At 30.5% G+C, this 18,514-nt stretch overlaps 3 protein-coding genes and 1 long non-coding RNA gene across 5 annotated transcripts; 2 read left to right on the top strand and 2 right to left on the bottom strand.

The window, feature by feature from the left end:
• Positions 1-850: 850 nt before the first annotated feature.
• LOC123681106 (cytochrome c oxidase subunit NDUFA4) lies at positions 851-1,472 on the top strand. Its single transcript, XM_045619314.1, has 3 exons — positions 851-1,011; positions 1,088-1,231; positions 1,335-1,472. Exons 1-3 carry the CDS (start codon positions 967-969, stop codon positions 1,389-1,391), a joined length of 246 nt encoding a protein of 81 aa, XP_045475270.1. The 5' UTR covers positions 851-966; the 3' UTR covers positions 1,392-1,472.
• Positions 1,473-7,263: 5,791 nt separating this feature from the next.
• Positions 7,264-13,702, bottom strand: LOC123681083. 2 transcript variants are annotated; one of them, XM_045619298.1, is made up of 8 exons: positions 13,634-13,702; positions 10,326-10,537; positions 10,080-10,199; positions 9,907-10,020; positions 9,649-9,750; positions 9,536-9,568; positions 9,280-9,476; positions 7,264-9,221 (listed from the first exon to the last, which is right to left on the bottom strand). In XM_045619298.1, the coding sequence occupies exons 2-8, from the start codon at positions 10,516-10,518 to the stop codon at positions 9,042-9,044; spliced, it is 939 nt and encodes a 312-aa protein (XP_045475254.1). In that variant the 5' UTR covers positions 10,519-10,537; positions 13,634-13,702; the 3' UTR covers positions 7,264-9,041. The 2 variants fall into 2 exon arrangements, with proteins under 2 accessions (XP_045475254.1, XP_045475256.1); XM_045619300.1 differs by lacking the exon at positions 13,634-13,702 and having other exon boundaries at positions 10,083-10,199; positions 10,326-10,531.
• A 3,081-nt stretch (positions 13,703-16,783) lies between these two features.
• LOC123681097 (nuclear receptor-binding factor 2-like) lies at positions 16,784-18,347 on the top strand. Its single transcript, XM_045619305.1, has 3 exons — positions 16,784-17,066; positions 17,117-17,705; positions 18,087-18,347. The coding sequence occupies exons 1-3, from the start codon at positions 16,968-16,970 to the stop codon at positions 18,278-18,280; spliced, it is 882 nt and encodes a 293-aa protein (XP_045475261.1). The 5' UTR covers positions 16,784-16,967; the 3' UTR covers positions 18,281-18,347.
• On the bottom strand, positions 17,766-18,148 carry LOC123681115. Its single transcript, XR_006747627.1, has 2 exons — positions 18,014-18,148; positions 17,766-17,957 (listed from the first exon to the last, which is right to left on the bottom strand). It is a non-coding gene; the product is annotated as an uncharacterized LOC123681115 (long non-coding RNA).
• Positions 18,348-18,514: the final 167 nt, after the last annotated feature.

Here is an 18,514-nt window from a genome sequence, read left to right as displayed (position 1 = left end):
CATTCATTATAGACAATAGTAAATCAAAATCAGGGGTGTTATATCTTCAAAAACTCATAACACCGAAGCTATTAGCACTTGAATTTAGCGATAAAAAATAGTATAAATCGCTCATTTGCTACAATAGTGACATAAACCAAAATCAGCGTATTCACGGAAAACGGATTTTTATGTTTGAAAAAATTCTCAGTCCATAGCCAGTCAAAAATTTGTTCTATTTCTTACATGATCTTGTATATCCGAGTCTTACGAATATATTGTGAAACTAGGTGAGTTAGTTATATGCTATTGCAAACTTATTAATTGAAATTAATAAATAAGGTTTCAGTTATGTCACTCTTACAGAAATTTTCACAAAACTCCACTGTATCATTTCAGTCAAGGACGTTATTGCAGAAATAAAAAATTTATGTTCTGTTACTTTTCTTGCGTTACGCCAATCTTGTAGTAATATTTGAGATTGTTAAGTAAGCCTGGTATCGAAATTGATAATAATTTAATTATTATCAATTTCGATACCAGGCTTACTTAACAATCTCAAATATTAATTATCCGAAATGATATACCAAAATCGCACCTGTCGTTTCGACTTCGCTGATAACCTAGGTACAGAAACAATTTCTATAAAATTGGGTATAAAAATCTGTTTTCATTCCACAATGATCCTGAACGCTCAGAAATATGAATTTTCAAGTCTAATAAATCAATGATAAAACTGAACGTGAGACGTCCTTTATTCAGTAGATTCAAAAATTTTCAACTGAAAGTTATTTTTTGAAAACCTCAATGAAATTTTTGGTTATCCCTTAATCAATGTTTTATGGTGTATTCTGTGTTCTCCAAGTCAGTTGTCAATTTAAAGTCATCGTTGACATTTTTAGATTCTACATTTACTACTAGACATTTCTCATTACGTAAAGTTAAAAAGTTTTATCCTTCGTAAGTCCCCCCAAAAATCAAATCAAGATGATGAAGGGAATGACTTGGAAGAGCCTTATGCACCATAAGCCTGTGAGTAATAATCACATAAACTTGCAATAATACTGAACATTTTTGAAAAAAATTACATAACTTTCACATATTTCAGCTCATTCCTCTATATATTTGTGTTGGTGCTGGTTGTTTTGGAGCAGCGTTCTACACATTACGTTTAGCTTTGAGGAACCCTGATGTACAATGGATTAACAGAGGAGAAATTTCCAACGAGGAGTTCAGAGCCAAACAATATAAGGTGAGATGCATCAATCATGATTGATTATTGAAAATAAATATTTATACTCCAATAATTTATTCCCATGAATGTTTTTTCAACTAATAGTTTTCTTCTATTTCAGTTCTATTCCCCAAATGTTGATTATTCTAAGCTTGAAAGTCCAGCCCCGAAATACTAAATAATTAGTATTATGTAGCAATCCTTAGATTAATGTAATGTACTATTTCGATATAATATATCAATAAACTTGTTTCAAGTTCTCATTGTTATATGAAAATTGTTTAATAAAATTTTATATGAACCACGTAAAATATAATGAATAGAACGAAGTTCTCATCACACAGTTAGTTAATGCACCATGTTTACCTTTGCGTTAAACAATAACTACAATTTTACAGTAATGGCAACCATATCATGACATAAAGAGGATAAGCATTTTATTTTTCAACATCAGAGTTGCCGAACAATTGCTCAATGAACTTTCATTTTTTTATGGCAGCTTCTAGCAAAGATTTATCCTAAATTTGATTACCCGCAATAATATTAATCTAACTGTGAACTAAATTTATCCATACTGAAATCTTCTGAACCTAATGTGCTGTAATTTAATGCATGTACCAGAGTTGTAAAGTCTTTCAAAATCCTTAGGTGATTGTTCATTCAAAATCTCTTTCAGAAGAACAGTTTTCAAAAATAAGGTCAAAGTTTTTTTTCCTACAATGCTCAGTTTGTCAATCAGTTCATGCTTTATGTGAAAGATGTCTATTGGTTGAGTCATACTTTTGAAGCAAAATTTTTATACAAGTATCTTGCTACAACTTTTTTAGCGATCATATTTAAAAATTTCCTATTGGATGGATTTGAAACTAGTGCGTTTTTACCATGTTCAGCATTTTTTGAGCTTACTATTCTTTCAACAGGACAAAGGGATCTCCTTCTTGGCAATGTAACCTGCTAGATAACAACTGACTATAGCTAGAAGGAGAAATGGAGGAAAAGGCTGAGAAACTCCTTTTTAATTCAATTCATATAACACTACAATGAAGAATCACGAAACAGCAAAATTATTATGGACAAATATATTAATAGAGAGAGAAACTAAATTTATTAATCTTTCAATCAGAAGGCTATCGCTGCAGTCTTCCAGCCAGTTATATTTTACATATTCAATTAGAAAATATCAAAAAGTATATATTAATCTAGTGATTTTAAATGTGTTAGAAAAGTGGCAAAGCTGGTGACTTTCCCTTTGGTGTAGATCAGTGATTCCCAAAGTGGTTCAGGGTGTCGTGAAGGACAAATGGGGGTCCACGAAAATTTTTCTGGTTTCTATTGTGAATAGCAAAAATATCGTCTTGGCTTCAATCACTAAGCAACGCGAAACTGCGTAGTGCCCCAATTTAATCCACAAATTGTTAATATCGTATTTTATTGTGTCATTCCAAAATATTCAACGGAATTAATGAATTTGCTTGAGGGGCAAAATTGTTATCGTCTGTGCCGAATTCAATTTTATACACCCTTTTCAATTTTTCCAAGCAGTTCTTCAACTAAAAAAAAAAGGTTGTAGATACCTATAACATATATTGCGGGGGTCCAACGAAACCAGTAAAGCGGTCCTCGAAAAAAATTAGTTTGGAAACCACCGGTGTAGATGTTCTATTGCAGTGGTGTATCCATGGCTTCATTATGTTGATATTATTTTGGATTGTGATGAATTTTTTGCCGAGTTTTTGTATTCTTCCCCAGTATTGGTTCTATTTCCATTGTCTGATATAAAAGCTGATTGAATGGGATATAAAGAGTGGGTTGTTGGGATGTCTTAGTTTTATAAAGGAAAATATTTTTACATCAGAAACAACAACAAATAAATTCAACATCATATATTATAATCTTCGGGCATTTAGTTGATAATGAGTTTGAGCATACTCCTAATGCATTCAACAAATAAATTATATTCAACATAATAATAAATAAATAAAATCATATATTTCTTAGTTTCAATTGTTGGAAGTTTAACGACTGAACTTAATCTAGAAGAACATTAGTTACAACTTTTTTAATTGATCACTACCCACACGTTTTACTTTTCCCTTTAGTTATTCTTTGAAAAATCATTTACTTCTCGCTGCTAACGACCATCATGACCAATGATCTAATAATAAGTAGATAGCACAGAAAGAGAAAAGAGTTGACTCTAACATAAAGGTGAGACGCACACGATGTTTATATATCCCATGGCTAGAGGCCCAAGCCAACCAACCGATGTTATGATTGGTTGAATCAATTGAGCTATTAAAGGTTAAATGATTTGGCTTCCTTCATCATGGTTTAAATTCGAACATCTACGTCTTCGTCATGGTTGTGATATGAGGGCTCAATCTTTCTCTCTCTAATATTGGACTCAATGATCTGCACTGCTCAAAGGCAATACAAGTCTACTTAAAAATGATTTCTTCTCATCAATCAGAATCAGTCGATGAATCTGTTGATGACACGAATTCTGAAGTATCCTCGGAACTCTCTCGTAAATCTCTAGCCACCTTTTTCCTCTCTTTTTTGGCAGTTGCCCGCGAAAAATACTCCCTAAAATTGAAATCTTGGCTACTTGAAGACGCCTCATCATTTTCATCTGATGTTGGTAGCCTTGGGTAGTCGCAATCAATTGGAATGGGTTTGATCAAAGCACCGTTGATGCGTGTTCCCCCAATGATCGCGTTTTTGCTCTGTAAATATTCAGAGTATGACACATCCAGAGATTCATCATGAAAATACTCAGTTATTTTCCTTCTGCAGTACAATTCCAAATTAAATCCAGATTCGGTGGAAATCTTATCTGATTTGGAAGTTGAAGATGAATTTCTGTCTGTTTTTTCATTGTTCAAGGTATGAATCGGAATTGCATCGATAAAGTAAGGACCATTTCCCTTCAATCTTTGAGCAACTGAACCTGGTCTAGTTGAATCATCTTTCTTCTGTAAATCCCCTATTTCGATGGGTTTAATTTTAGTAGTTGTCCTTTTGTTCTGAAGTGCTTCATATTTTTTGGTCTCTATATGTTTAGGGGAACAGATTCCTGGTGCTACACCTGCAGTATTTCCATATTTGATCACTTTTTTCTGCAAATAAAATACATACATTTAATATCATAATGATTATTTTTAATTTTTTAAATCTACAGTCGCAGGCTTTTGTAAGACCTTTCTTAAAAACAGAACTTGAATGTCGAACCATTTTAGCACAATATCATTTATCACTCTTTATAACAGATTCGTCTAAACTATAAACGAAAACGCATATAAAAATATTAAAAAGAAATGTTGGAAAGGTTTGATTTTCCCCTTTCGATATGTTCCATTATATACAGGGTGTTTTAAGTTCGAGTGCCTATTCTATTAGACGAACGTAGCCTATTTGAAATCTGAAAATTCGGAATATAATGTTTTTCGACATTTCCTACCGATCTAAAATATTCTTGAAGCCTAAGCTCCTTCAGTTACACAGGGAATGGAAAAAATTAATTGATTTCGTTTCTTATAGTATATGATGATATCGAGTATTCAATTCTGAATATATTTCTATTAGAATATCGTTGGATTCGTCGAAATATTTTCCAAGATATCGAAAAAACACAAAAAAAAAAGTTGATCAGATTATGTTCGTTTTCCTCAATATATCTTATGCATCTCTTATTATTATAGTATTTGCATTATATTGTTAAATCTTTCTTTTTTCCGGAATAATGAAGAACTTTGTTATATTGTAAGTACTGAATATAATATTCCTAGTCGTAGTTTCGGAGTAAGTATATTTGAAATTCTTATTTGGATTTCGGAAAGAATGACCGTTGGTTCGTATCCAACCGTTGAATATTAAAATTTTTCTACATTATTATATTATATTTCCATTTTTTTACGTTACTCTGAAAGGGGAAATAATTAACTTTAACGTTGAATTTGCAGTCTTTTCTCATAAAGATGATTATGATTATAAGTAGTATGATTTTTGCATACGTGTTGATATAATTTGAGATAAGAGATAATTATAAACCATAAGATATTCAGCGTTTTCAGGTTCATATATTCTACAAAACTTCTAACTTGAAAAGAAAATTACAAGCAAATTGAGTAATTGGACTGAATGGATATATGCATTTTGTGGTTTACTTACATCTTCCATTTCGATTTCAGGGTACTATAGTTCAATATTCAAAATTTGAATTGTTTTTCACTTCGACAGGGAATAGATAAACTAGTTATGAGAAACTGGAATTTCAAAATAGTGTTCTCACTACAGAAACAACTACGGAATGTTTTCAACAAAACCATAAGAAAGCTGCAAGTTTCAGGTAAGATTTAACAATACCCCTCCCTAAAGGGAACTCATTCCCAAAATTTTGCAAATTGCATCCCAGCAAACACAAATACGTATCATAGACATAACATATATATTACAACGATCTATGTTACATAACAATGTAACATACATGCGCCTTTCTAGTACCGCTCAACGACCGCTCTATGTCCGCCTTCCGTTACATAACATGTAACAAAATTGCCATGTATCATGTACAGATCATGTAACATACATGATACATCGCTGGTATATTACATCTGTAATATTTATGGTACATCCTTTATGTATCATATACGTAGCTGTTACATTTCATGTAACATACATGATACATCGCTGGTATATTACATCTGTAATATTTATGGTACATCCTTTATGTATCATATACGTAGCTGTTACATTTCTGTATAGATGATGTACCTTACATGATACATTGAAATTATATTGCTGGTACATTACATCTGTAATATCCTTTATGTATCATTTACGTAGCTGATATATTGCTGTTATATAATAATTTACATAGATAATACGTACCTTTCATATAACATTCAGATAGCTCTAACGTTTCTCTTATATATCATGCTTGCAGCTTATATATTTCTGTGATGTATCTCACACAGAACTGCTTATTGTTAATAGTTTCATATTGCATGGAGAATTCATTACTGAGCACATATATACCAAATATATATATATATACAGATAGGCCCAGTTTTTTGTTCATAATAAAACAGTTTTGAGAGTATTCAGTTTTAGACATGGAAACATCATATATATGAATAAAGGTCCATATAAATTCATAATAAGAAAATTATATAAAGAGGTTGCTCAAGTTTATAGATTTTACAACAAAATCTTCAACCTTGAACAGCCTGATATCCTTATGATAAGTTATTATTACGTTTTCACCTTGAAAGTGGATATACCATAGACGTATCAAATATCTCTACAAGAACATGACCAGCCTGTATATAGTTATATTACATAATATTTGCTCAGTGAAAATTCTCCATGCAATACAAAACTATACATCACTTCTGTGCAAGATAAATACAAGAAATATACCAGCTATAAACATGATATATAAGAAAAACATTACGGCTATTTGAATATATTTATATCCTAATATATTCTCAGTGGAAAATTCTCCATACAATTCAAAAACAATACATATATAATTCTTCTTGGAGGAAGAACTCAACAAATTGCATATAAGAAAATCTTAATATATCGACACCACACAATTATGTTTCGTTTTAAAGAATTTTTTTTACATTTTTTTCACAACCTTGAAAACAAAACAAAATTGACTGAAATATAATAAACAATTTCAGTTAGATCTAAAAATGCAAGTATCTAGTCGATGATAATTTATACTAGCCAAGTGCTAAATAAATAATATGAATATTTATTATTACCTCTTACAGAATTATGCAGAAGAGATATTTATGAATTATTGAAGGTACATTTCAAAACTATATGTAATCAAAGAAAGCTCCATCTTTCATCCATTTTATATTAAGATATTTTCTAGTCAACAATGATATATTGATTAGAATCTAGTTAATTCAGCAAAATTAAAATTCTTTCGTGTGTATGTACCACCTTTGATTACAAATAAATTTTGGATGGTAAAACAGGATTCATATAATGACCAAGGGTTCATTTAAAATTGTTAAATGAAAGATCATAGAATTATTGGAAAATTATAATCTGATTAAAAAACATTCATATGATTAAATTACACCAAACAATATTCATTTTTCTCTTTTAAATCTCAATGAGGCTAGCCTTATCCACTCAGCTGCTATCTTCTCGAATTCGGCATTTTGAATAAAAGACTGACTTGCAAAACCTAAACATATTTAAATGTGATTAAAAAATGGCATTTTCAATTAATATTCCCAATTACGAGGCTTTCTGATTGGATAAAATAATAATATATTCTACAAAAAAATATGGAATTCATGCACAATAATATGTGTTATAGAAGTTTTGAGTACATGGACAACTTTAGAAGGGGTTCCTCAACTTGAAACTAATTTATGCGCTTTGTAAAATTTTCTATATCAAACTAAAAGTTTAATTATATGGGGAACATTCGAAAAATGAAAAAGTTAGTTCCTAAAAAGCACCATTATTTGTTTTGAAATTGATCAATAATAACAATAGTAGAAAAGTGTGTATATAAATGTAGATTTTTTTTAATTTCACAAATAGCAGAGAATAACACAGGTACACACCTCACAAACATAAATGAAGTAAAGCAGAAAAATAGTCTAGTAGTAGTAACAATTTGCACACTTTACTCAGATACTCCTTATTGAGTAGATGAATAATTGAGGTTCAACTTCTAAACTATGTGTACTCTTTCTTAAATGTGAACTACCATAAAAACGAAGAACAAACATCCAACTACATATAATTCAACTCTGAACATACAAGCCATGCACACAATCACACATACCATCATCAATCTACCAAAACATGCAGCAATATATGCTATTAACAATAAACAGTGTTGTTTATTTATGGAGGAAGTTAGTGTTATGGATTCCACACTCAAAAATTTGAGTAGTCATTAAAATTTAAGTAAAATTGGAAATAATTCGAAATTCTCAGTTGGTTTCATAGATAATCATTTGGTTTTATACATAACATTCAAATTTAAAAAAAAATAGGTGTTATTTTTGTTATTAAAGATAGTTAAGTTAAGTAAGAAAAAGAAATTTCAAAATTAAATGACAGTGGCATAGATATTACTGAGTACATAGATAAAATGAGATCATCAGATAAAGGGATGAAAACATTGAAAACTAAAAAAATCGAGGATAGAAAGAAAAATAATGGAAGAGAGACGTGTCAAGCAGAAAATTGTAAGAAGTAATTTAGAGGAGTTTTTTTTAAATAAGTTGAATTTTGATATCAATAGAAGTTATTAACGAGTTGAAGAAGAATTTATGAAGATATTGAAAAAAGGAAATTGGAATTGGAAAGAATTTGGAGTTGGAACATCAAAGTAGTATAGAATAGGAGTTTTATTTTGAAAGAAGAATTTATGGAACAAGATTAAGTGGAGAAGAAAATTATTAAGATAAGTGTTTTCAATTGTTTGCATAAATTTCATTTCAATAGATAGGTAATTAGTTAGGTAGTTAGATAGATAGGTTTGTTGTTTGATTAAAAAAAAATTATATATATTTCTCTGAACCCACCTGAGAGAGAGAATTATTTTCAAGTAGAGATTTATATTTGTTTGGATCTATTTTTAGAATTTTTTTCAAAATTCAAATTGAAGGGATCCAAATCATCAGTTATAGAAGGATTTCAATATAATTTCCTTTTGAATTTCGATTATAACTTAAATAATTAATAATTTCTTGCAGGTCATTGAAAGGAGAAAAAAGAGTGACAATAAAACCTTAAAATTAATAGCATTGAACTGAATTCAAAATGAAAAAAAGCAGCATACCTAATACCATAGAATCTTACTTTGAGCTATTTTTATGCAGAGGAAATCACTTGCTCTTATATTATTCCTCAAGCCCAGCCAGGAGCAACTCAATGCTAACTTGTTTGTCATAAGAGTTTTCATGATTCTCTTCACCCTATCTTTAGGGTGTGCACCGCCAATTGTTTGAAGGTAGTTAATCTATAAGAGATGAAAATAATGATTAGTTCTTTATATAGAGAACTAAAAGTTAACTTACAAAGTTATTTTTCTCTTCCTCCTTCTCCAGCAGGTCATTTAGTCTTTTCATATCTTCCATGCTATCACATGGAAGATTCTCCAGAAAGAATTTTAAATTGGCAGTGTTCGGTTGTTGGGTAACTTCTATATGTTTGAGCCTTTCATTCATTTCTTCCATTTTTATGGACATTGAATTGACCAAAGCCAATAGTACATCTGCAATATAATTTTTCTGGTTATCATACAATCAAATGTTTTTGGGTTTATATACTTACCAATTTTTTTCTCCAACTTGTTTTCATAAGGTACTAACAGAAAATCATATATTTAGATGAAAATTAATCAAATCGAATATCAATTACATCAATGAAGTATATAGTATAATTACCGAATTCTGCTTGAGTGCTGGCGCAGGTGATGTGATGTGTACTAGAGCTAGCTTTATTTATAGCCTCATCGTGGAATGGGGTAATGTCCTCAAGTGAATTTACTGAAACATGAGAAATGTAAGATATATTTCAACTACAAGTTATATGGTCAATGTTTTGATATGTGAGGGTATCGGTAGAAAATAATTTTATCAGTTTATTTCTGCTACAGTTTGAGCGAGCAATATTTTCCTTTGATATGCAACGTCTAATCTTACCATCAATATTCTGTTCAACAGAGATCATATCAGTCATATTGAATGCATTATCAGACTGCTCCCATATCACTTCAGTCCCTTGTAAGTTTATGAAAGGAGGTGGAGTCATACTATCTGAAAATGTCAATATCAGTTGAAACTATTGAACAAGGTTAACACACATCACTAATTACCACCTGATTCACTTGAAGAGTACTGAGGAATTTTCTTTCTCATCCCCCTTCCTCTAACTTCATCAGCAGAAGAAGTATAATCGTTATTCCCTGCTTTTTTAATCGCCTTTTCATATTTCTCTGGAAAAATTTAATGTTTTGAAGGAGTGATTCAAAAAGTAAATGCTCATGAAGATAATATCCCATAGAATAAGGCCCATCTACTTCACATATCATAATACATTGTTCAATATTATATAAACTTACCATATATTCCCTCCAAATTTACTTTGTGAGAGGGCCAGTCACTTTTGGGGGCAGCTCTCATTTTTATTAAATTTCTAACATTTTTAGGATTATTCGGGGGCCAGACACATTCAGTATTGTCGAAATTCAGCCAACTTACAGGAACTTCACTGAACACATCATCTTCAATAAAATGGACCACTGCGTAAGCCATTTTGTATTCTGAAACCTAACTGAGCAAAATTTTCATTATAATTCATTTTAGAAGGTCAGCCATGTTTGAAAAAGAATTTCAGTTTTGAATGAATAGAGAAAAAAAAATTGAACTAAATTACAAATAGATATTTAATTTAATAAATGACTTTCAGTAACCCAAAAGGTTTACACAAAAAATACAATTCAGCAATGAACCAGCTTCATTACAATATAATTATTATTTGCTTGGTCTGGAAGTAGCAAGCATTTACTTGAAAATATATCGTCAGTAAATTCAATATTAACAACTCCACTCAAATCCTCAAGGCATACTGTAAATATTCCAACCAAAGATGATTGACATGGTACTCTAAACAAATCGAGATATTTTGTGAAATATCTACAAGTTATGAACACTTTAGTGCCCTCGATCTTCATATTCTCAATAATTATAATTTTACCACTTTTCAATATAAAACAATTATTAGGTTTTTTTGAAGAAATGGAAAAATTTGAAAATTCTATCAGTTTGACAGTTTGACCTGAGATATGGAACTCTGGATAAGATTTATTTTCAGATGATTCAATGTCCAAAGATTTTGCTTCATTTAATCTGTTCACTATCTGATGAAGTGGTTTGCCTGAAGTTTTAAGCTTTTGTTTTAATTGGTACATGTAATTCTCAAATTTAAAAGCGCTGAAATTCTGAATTGGTCCAAAATTCCTAACTTCATTACATAAATGTATTAAACAATGTACATTAAAATTGAGATATTGATCTCCATAGAAAGATGAATACTTTTGAACAAAATATTTCAAATTCTCTTCTGCATAACAAATCAAATGAGATAAATGTGAGCTGGATAAAATCCGAATGGCTACTGATAAAGATAAAAAATGGTGGTACATAGCTTTTGGCAGAGAATCCCTCAATACAACTATCCCTGTGTATAACAAAAAAAGCCTCAATTCAGTTGCCTTCCATCTATCTACATCTGAAAGAGGCCTAGGTAAACGAGAGAATTCGTTAGTGATGAATTCCTTCAATTTTGAATAACGCAACTCGCTTTCTACAAGCCTCGCTTTATTCATCCTAACATCCATTCTTCCCTGTACCCAAAATTGAAGTAACCGTTTTGTCACTCCCAAATAAACCAAATGCATTGGATCCAAAGGTATTTGTGAGATCATGTCAATGTCAAGCTCTTGAAGTATAGTATCAATTTTGTGGTGATCTGGCTGGCTTTTATTTCTGAACGAAAAGTTATTTCTTAATTTCGCAGTTAATTCTGGAAAAACTAGTCTATTCTCAATAAAGTCACCCTCAGTCTCACATTTGGGACATCCAAAATATCCAGTATGACTTTTTGTTCCACAAATAAAGGCTCTAGCAGGGGAGTCACATATTATTGCATTGACCCTAATTTGTACATGGTGACCATTGTAATCCAAACCCTTGTCAAGCAAGATTTTCATTTCCTCAACGAAAGGTTTCAAAAATAAATTAGAATCTAAGGGTTTGCTATTTCCATAATGAATTCCTACAGGAAACGGGTGTGAATAAAAGTCATCATGGATTGCAGCCAGTATTGGCCAGAACTGGCCGTTTGTACTTTTGGAGACTGGAAGACCGTCTATGTTGAAATCTAGTTTAATTTCAAGAGGGCACACTCTATAATATTTCTTTATTGACGATTTAAGACCATCCAGAACACCCACATGACAGTATTGCCCCCCATTGACATTATCTATCTTGGAACTAACATTCCTCTGCGTTTTCATGAAAGTTCTTGCATCCAAAGGAAGATTTGCAACACCATGATTTACCAGCACTTTCAAAATATCACTAATAGCTGACTGCGAAATATTATGTTTAATGAAACAAGAACGGAGTGATATAGTAAATGTTTCATCATCATTTGTGGAAACCCAAGGATTATTATTATATACGACATTAGATGGACTTAAAATAGAGCTAGCGATTTGAGCAGTATGAGTGTCACTTTGTATTTTACTAAAACTATTAGAATCACTAGAAGGTATTTCTTGTTCCAAAGAAGATATATTTTCTATATTTTGTTTGGAACTCGATGGACAACTATCAGCAGGAGTAGCAGACACAGAAGCAGCAGTACGAGACAAAGAAGTAGGAGTTCTAGTCTCATTTCCAAGAAAATATTTTTTTTGGGCAGCTATTAATCTACGTCTCTGTCGTGTAGATAGCTCTGTTACCAATTTTCTTTGCTTTGTTCGGTGCATCTTTGAACAATGAAGAATAATAGATTTAATAAAATGAAGTTTCGATCTCTGGTTATTTGTAAATTTATTGAACATTTATACAGGGAGGTAGAAACGAAAATTATATATATATATATATATATAGAAACGAAAATTACAGATTTCTATTATCATTTCAAAAAAAGTCCAATGAACGTGGACACACAAACGCTTTGTTTTCGAAATACAATGTTAAACTTTAATTTTTTTTCAAATTTCCACCTCAAGCAACTTATTCCTTTCAGAAGATATATTATGTCTAGATATTTCAATTTGAAGTTTTCATCATGTTATATGCTAACTTTGAATGCAAATATACAGAGTGATATTTTTTCAGGAACAGTGCCCTGCACTTTCTTCCCTCCAGAACTTTTTTATGGTGGACCGCACTGGCAGTTTAGAAATATGAAAGAGAAACTTTGCTCCAGTGCTACATTTTTTAGTTTCTTGTAGTTTTGTCGTACCTACTACCGATTTCGAAAAAAAATTCAAACAATTCTCTAGTATAATCTTCAGGAAAATTCAAATTATTACAAAGATCCAGTGAGTAAGCTGTGACGATTAAATTAATTATAAAAGTGAGAAGATGCGTTGGTACTTATATTTATCCAATATGTAGCGGAGATTTATTAAGATTCGATAAACTAGTAGGTATAATCATTACAAAAAACTAGAACTACGATAAGAAACACCGGTATCTCGAAAATAAAGCGTTTGCAGGCACATGCTTATAGGATTTGAAATTGCCCATAGAATCTCTCACTTTCCTTTGAACTTCCAATTTATGGAGACCTGTATATTTAAATGTAGTTACCTAGTAAATGTAGTACCTAGTTAGTATACATAAATGAACTTACCTTGCAAATATTTCTCACGTCCACGTTTTCACGAAAATATAAAAAACAACTAATGTCTAAGAATAATATATATATATATTTATATATTATTATTGTATCAATACAATAGAACAAGTAACTATCACATATAATAGAAATCAAAGATTAATCTTTATAGAAATATTTCTCTTCTCTACGAGAGTAATGAAAAGTTCGTATATGGAAATTTACACACTTGTCTTAGCGCGAATCCAAAATACGGTTCACAATGTTTATAGCGCCACCTAGAGAATGCGGGAAATTTAAATTGTCACTCGAAGAAGCAGTTCAAATTTCAATTGAATTTCATTTTTTCATTGGGTTTGAAAAAACTATATGTAATTATGAAACGTACTTGTGTAGATCTGATTAATATATATCATGAATATGCTATATTTATATAACATTTACGTAATATTAACAATGTAACATATATATTACGAATGTTACATATATGATACGTAACTATCTTACATACACGTAATATAACTGATTAATATAGCCTTCATGAAACCTGAATATATATCATATATGTAACTTCAGTAATATAACAATGTTACGTATATGATACATGAACAATTCAGATAATCTCGTGGATATATGAAATGTTACGTACCAGATACATTAGTTTTGAGATGTATCAGGTATGTACCTCATTTCTTAGGGATGTTATGTAACGGTAAGGCGCATATAACAACATGGTTTGCTGGGATTCTCAATTCTCGGAATTAGTTTCAGTTAACCGATAAATTCCTCAAGTGAAGTTATCACACTCTATATTCTTTCAGGTACAGGTGCTTATTAAATATGAAATACATAACGACAATACAATCATAATTAAAGCGCACTCAATACAATAGGTGTGCAATGCAAGTAGAAATTCAATGAATTCATTCTGCAAATAAAGATTATATTATTATTATTAATATTTTAATAGATTTTTTGACATTTTCATTGCCATTTGTCATTAAATTCACGCTTTTTTTAACTTATTTATCCATCTTTTAATTTTGAATCATTTTGCTGAATTTTACGCTCTTATATATGATTACATTTTTTTCTCGCAAAATACCCCTACACTTTAAAAATATGAAAACATCAAAATAAAAAAAATTTCACTAAATATATCCAGCCGTTTGGACCTACATAATATAGTAAAGAATGAAGTTATTCATCCCGAAATCCGATTGAAATTTTCAAATTTTGTTAATTCTGAAGTGCTAGGATTTTGTGGTAAAAACTTTAGTTCCTGAAATGATTTTTTCGAATGTTTTCTTGATTTTGCAAAATTCATGGTTCATGTTCTTGACCTAGAAGGATCAAATGATAGTTATACTGATTTTAACAGCTCTTAGGTATAGTTTTCGAGAAAAGCTCTGAACGGCGAACAGGCGGATTTTGGTTTTATTTCACATAATAATTAAATCTTTGGAATCGTACGAGTAAAAAAATTAATCCTCCTGAAAATTTTAAGTTTTAGAATACTTAGAATCCAAAAATCCTCAGAGGAATATAATTGGTTGATGTTTTTTTTTATGAAAGAACAGGCCTTTGGTTCAAGCTGGAAGATTGAAGAAGAACAATAATCCAAAATTCGAATAAAAAATCCTTCCGTCCGCTGTATTAAGGACTATTTTCATGAAATTTAGTACAAAGATCCTTTGTTATATCGCATTGTCCCTCCAAGCTCGAGAACAAATTCCATGATTTTTTAGGAGAAAATCAAGAAATAAATAAATTGTACGGAATATAATATTATATTTTTTACTTAGAAGTCCTACGTTGATAGTTAAGAGTTCTTGAAATTCTCATTGGGATTTTGGAACGAATGACCCTGGCTTCGAATCCCGCCGCAGAATTGAATTTTTTTTATCTTCATATTTTAATTTTTTTCTAATGTCGAAATATTTAGCATGAAGAGAAGAATTAATTCGAACTATAATATAAAATTAATTTTTTTTTATAGATGATTTTTTTTTTCCTATAGATAGATGAGATGATTTTATTATAATATGACTATTTCATATGTGTTGATATAATTTGCGATAAAAGAGGAAATAATAAGCCATAGTGTGAGAGTATCAGTGTTTTCAGGACAAATAGAGAAAGCTTACCAAAATATTTAAAACACCAAGCAAGTACAACAGAGGTCTATCGGTCTATGAAACATTGTGTGAGGTAGACAAATCAACATCTTTGCATCTTTATAAGAAGCATGCTTCACACACCCACCCCACCAGAGAATCCCAGAAAAATTTCAAAGATGTGGAGAGAAGCTCCTGCATAAAAGACATTTCATTTAAAATTCTAGGTAATTATATTATTTATATTCAATGAGTACTCTATATATAATTACCTCCTGAGTAAAAATTTTTCGACAAATGATAGGGTTCAATCCGAGAATTGAAGCAGAAGGAGAAATATTCTAAATCTGAATTTGTTTTTCATTTTATTTCAACATAGTAACACATCGATAAATCTAGCATAAACACAAATACTTCTTTCAATTTCATTTTTTAAAGGTTTTTCCGTTTTCTGTTCTCGTATTCTTGCATGCATTTCCTAAACTCTGATACAGTTGATTGACATTTCCTCCAATCCTGCGTTTCTGCAATACACTCTTGAACCTGATAATGCAATTCTATACATCCAGTTTTTTTCAACATTTCTTCAACAGGATCAGTGATTTCGGTTTTTCCGTGTCCAGACATTTCCGATACTGATTTTGTGAAATTTATTCTTAGAAATCAATATATAATTATTTCATAAAATAAAGTTTTTCCTGAAGTTATTTAAGAATTAGTTGAAAAACAATTTTCAGAGATTTTGGAGGTTATTCCTTAATTGTTATTGGTTATATTTTATATTCACTTGTCTGGGAATCATAGATGTAGAAATAGTCCATCCAAGTTTTGATATAAAATCTTCCCATTTATATAAGAACTCTTATGAGTTGTTGAAAGAAATTATAGAAAAATGAAACGTCTTAATATTTAGAGAAGGTTGATAAAAACTTCGAAAGAAACCAATATTTCATTCTAAGAAAATGAGGTTTAATTAGTAATTTTTTTATCAGTTTCTCAATATCTGTGATTCAATGATTAATCCTGTCAATGTGACGTATCAATCTAACATTTGCCTTTGACATTTAAACTTATCGAATTAGCATAGCAAGTTATGGCTGGTATTGGAATTTTGAATTTTGCAATAAACCAGATGTTACGGTATTGAGCTCGTAATTCATCTACTATTCGTTCTATTTGAAAAAATACCAGTTTAATTGTTTTTCTACAATTATTCCTTCAAGTTCCAGTTGATGAAATTAAAAGAATCTTGTCAAATGAATGAGGATTCCATTATGAATTCCTCAGGCACTTTAAATTACCAATTCATGATGAATTCAGCTTTGAACAAAGTATGCTTTATAGATCTATATGAACATCAATCAATAGAAACTTTTTGCAGGCGCATCAGCAAGAAAGGAAAGCAGAATTACTACTCAGTAAGAAAAAATTTGAAGAATGTATTGAATGCCATAAAAATGCCATCTCGCTTTTTACTGAGGCAATGTCCAAAACAACTGATAAGAAGGTGCTTCTATCACTGCAACTGCAGAAAAAATATAATGAAAAACAAATCGGTATTGTACAAATGCAAAAAGAGAAAGTTGTAAAGAACAGGAAAAGTTCTGTGTCTAGTTTTGAGTTAGAGAGCGAAGATGGGGAATCTGCCCTAAAGACAGCAATTTTTCATAATATTATTGTTCAAGATTCTCTTATTGATCGCTTAGAGCGAAGACGTTTTGGTAATGAAAATGACAGTTCTACGAGTGACACTGATGAAAAAAGTATCAAGTTTGACAAAATTGTTGAGGACACTAAAGCAATAGGCAATAAACATCCAAAAGATGATAGAACTACAATAGAAGAATTGAAAATTTTACGTAATCAGTTGCAAGATCTTGTACAGATATTGGTTACACAACTGGATGAACGTAATAAGGAAATTGATCACCTCAAATCAAGAATAAAGCATTTGGAACTTCTACAAGATGGTAAATCCAAATAAAATAATATTGATTGAGTGAGAAATTTTCCTCTTATTAAAAAAATGATAAGTTTTTCCCTGCTTTACTCATTACAGTATAAGCTTGAAAGATCAAATTCAAAGTTAGTTGAAGTTCAAATCTTATGGTCATTTATTCAAAACAAATCAATCGAAGGTATATCTCTTATCAGGAGATAATTTGGTCTGGTTCAATATTATATAAACGTCTCTTTTCTCCTATTTTCAGTTATTTGTATATCTGAAATATGAAAGAATCTTATTGAAAGGTTTTTTCACTCGAGCAAAAAGTCTCACTCTAATTTGTTTTATAGAAGATATTCAGTAAGGATATTGCAAATTTCTGTATGATAATCTTTATCTTTTTTAGGGTCATTCAAAAATAGCAGTTTGAAGGTTGTGACAGATTCGTCAGGTGGTACATCGCCCTATATATTTTCACCTTGTAGTGAACTCAGTCCTGATGTAAATGAATTAGGAACTTTGCCAACACTTATGCCACTTGAACTACCCAAATTTGATTACAACAATCTGGACGAAACTAATAATGTTAATAATAATTAAATATATTATTGGATATTAATTCACAAATTCTATTATGGAACTGTTAAATAAATATTGATGAAGCTTGCATTATTTATTTCATACTTAATATTCACCTGGAGTAAATAAATGTAACTTTTAACAAGGTAAAAAAAAAAAGAAAAGAATGTTTTCCAATTTATATTCAAATTCGACCTATATTTTTATAAAATATATGAATTAGGGAAGATTTGCACTCTTTAGGTTCACACCATA

The sequence above is a fragment of the Harmonia axyridis genome, chromosome 1 (assembly GCF_914767665.1).
Source record: "Harmonia axyridis chromosome 1, icHarAxyr1.1, whole genome shotgun sequence".
NCBI classification, from domain to species: domain Eukaryota; kingdom Metazoa; phylum Arthropoda; class Insecta; order Coleoptera; family Coccinellidae; genus Harmonia; species Harmonia axyridis.
The sequence above is the reverse complement of the archived record's forward strand: the minus strand, read 5'-3'. Positions and strand labels throughout refer to the sequence as shown.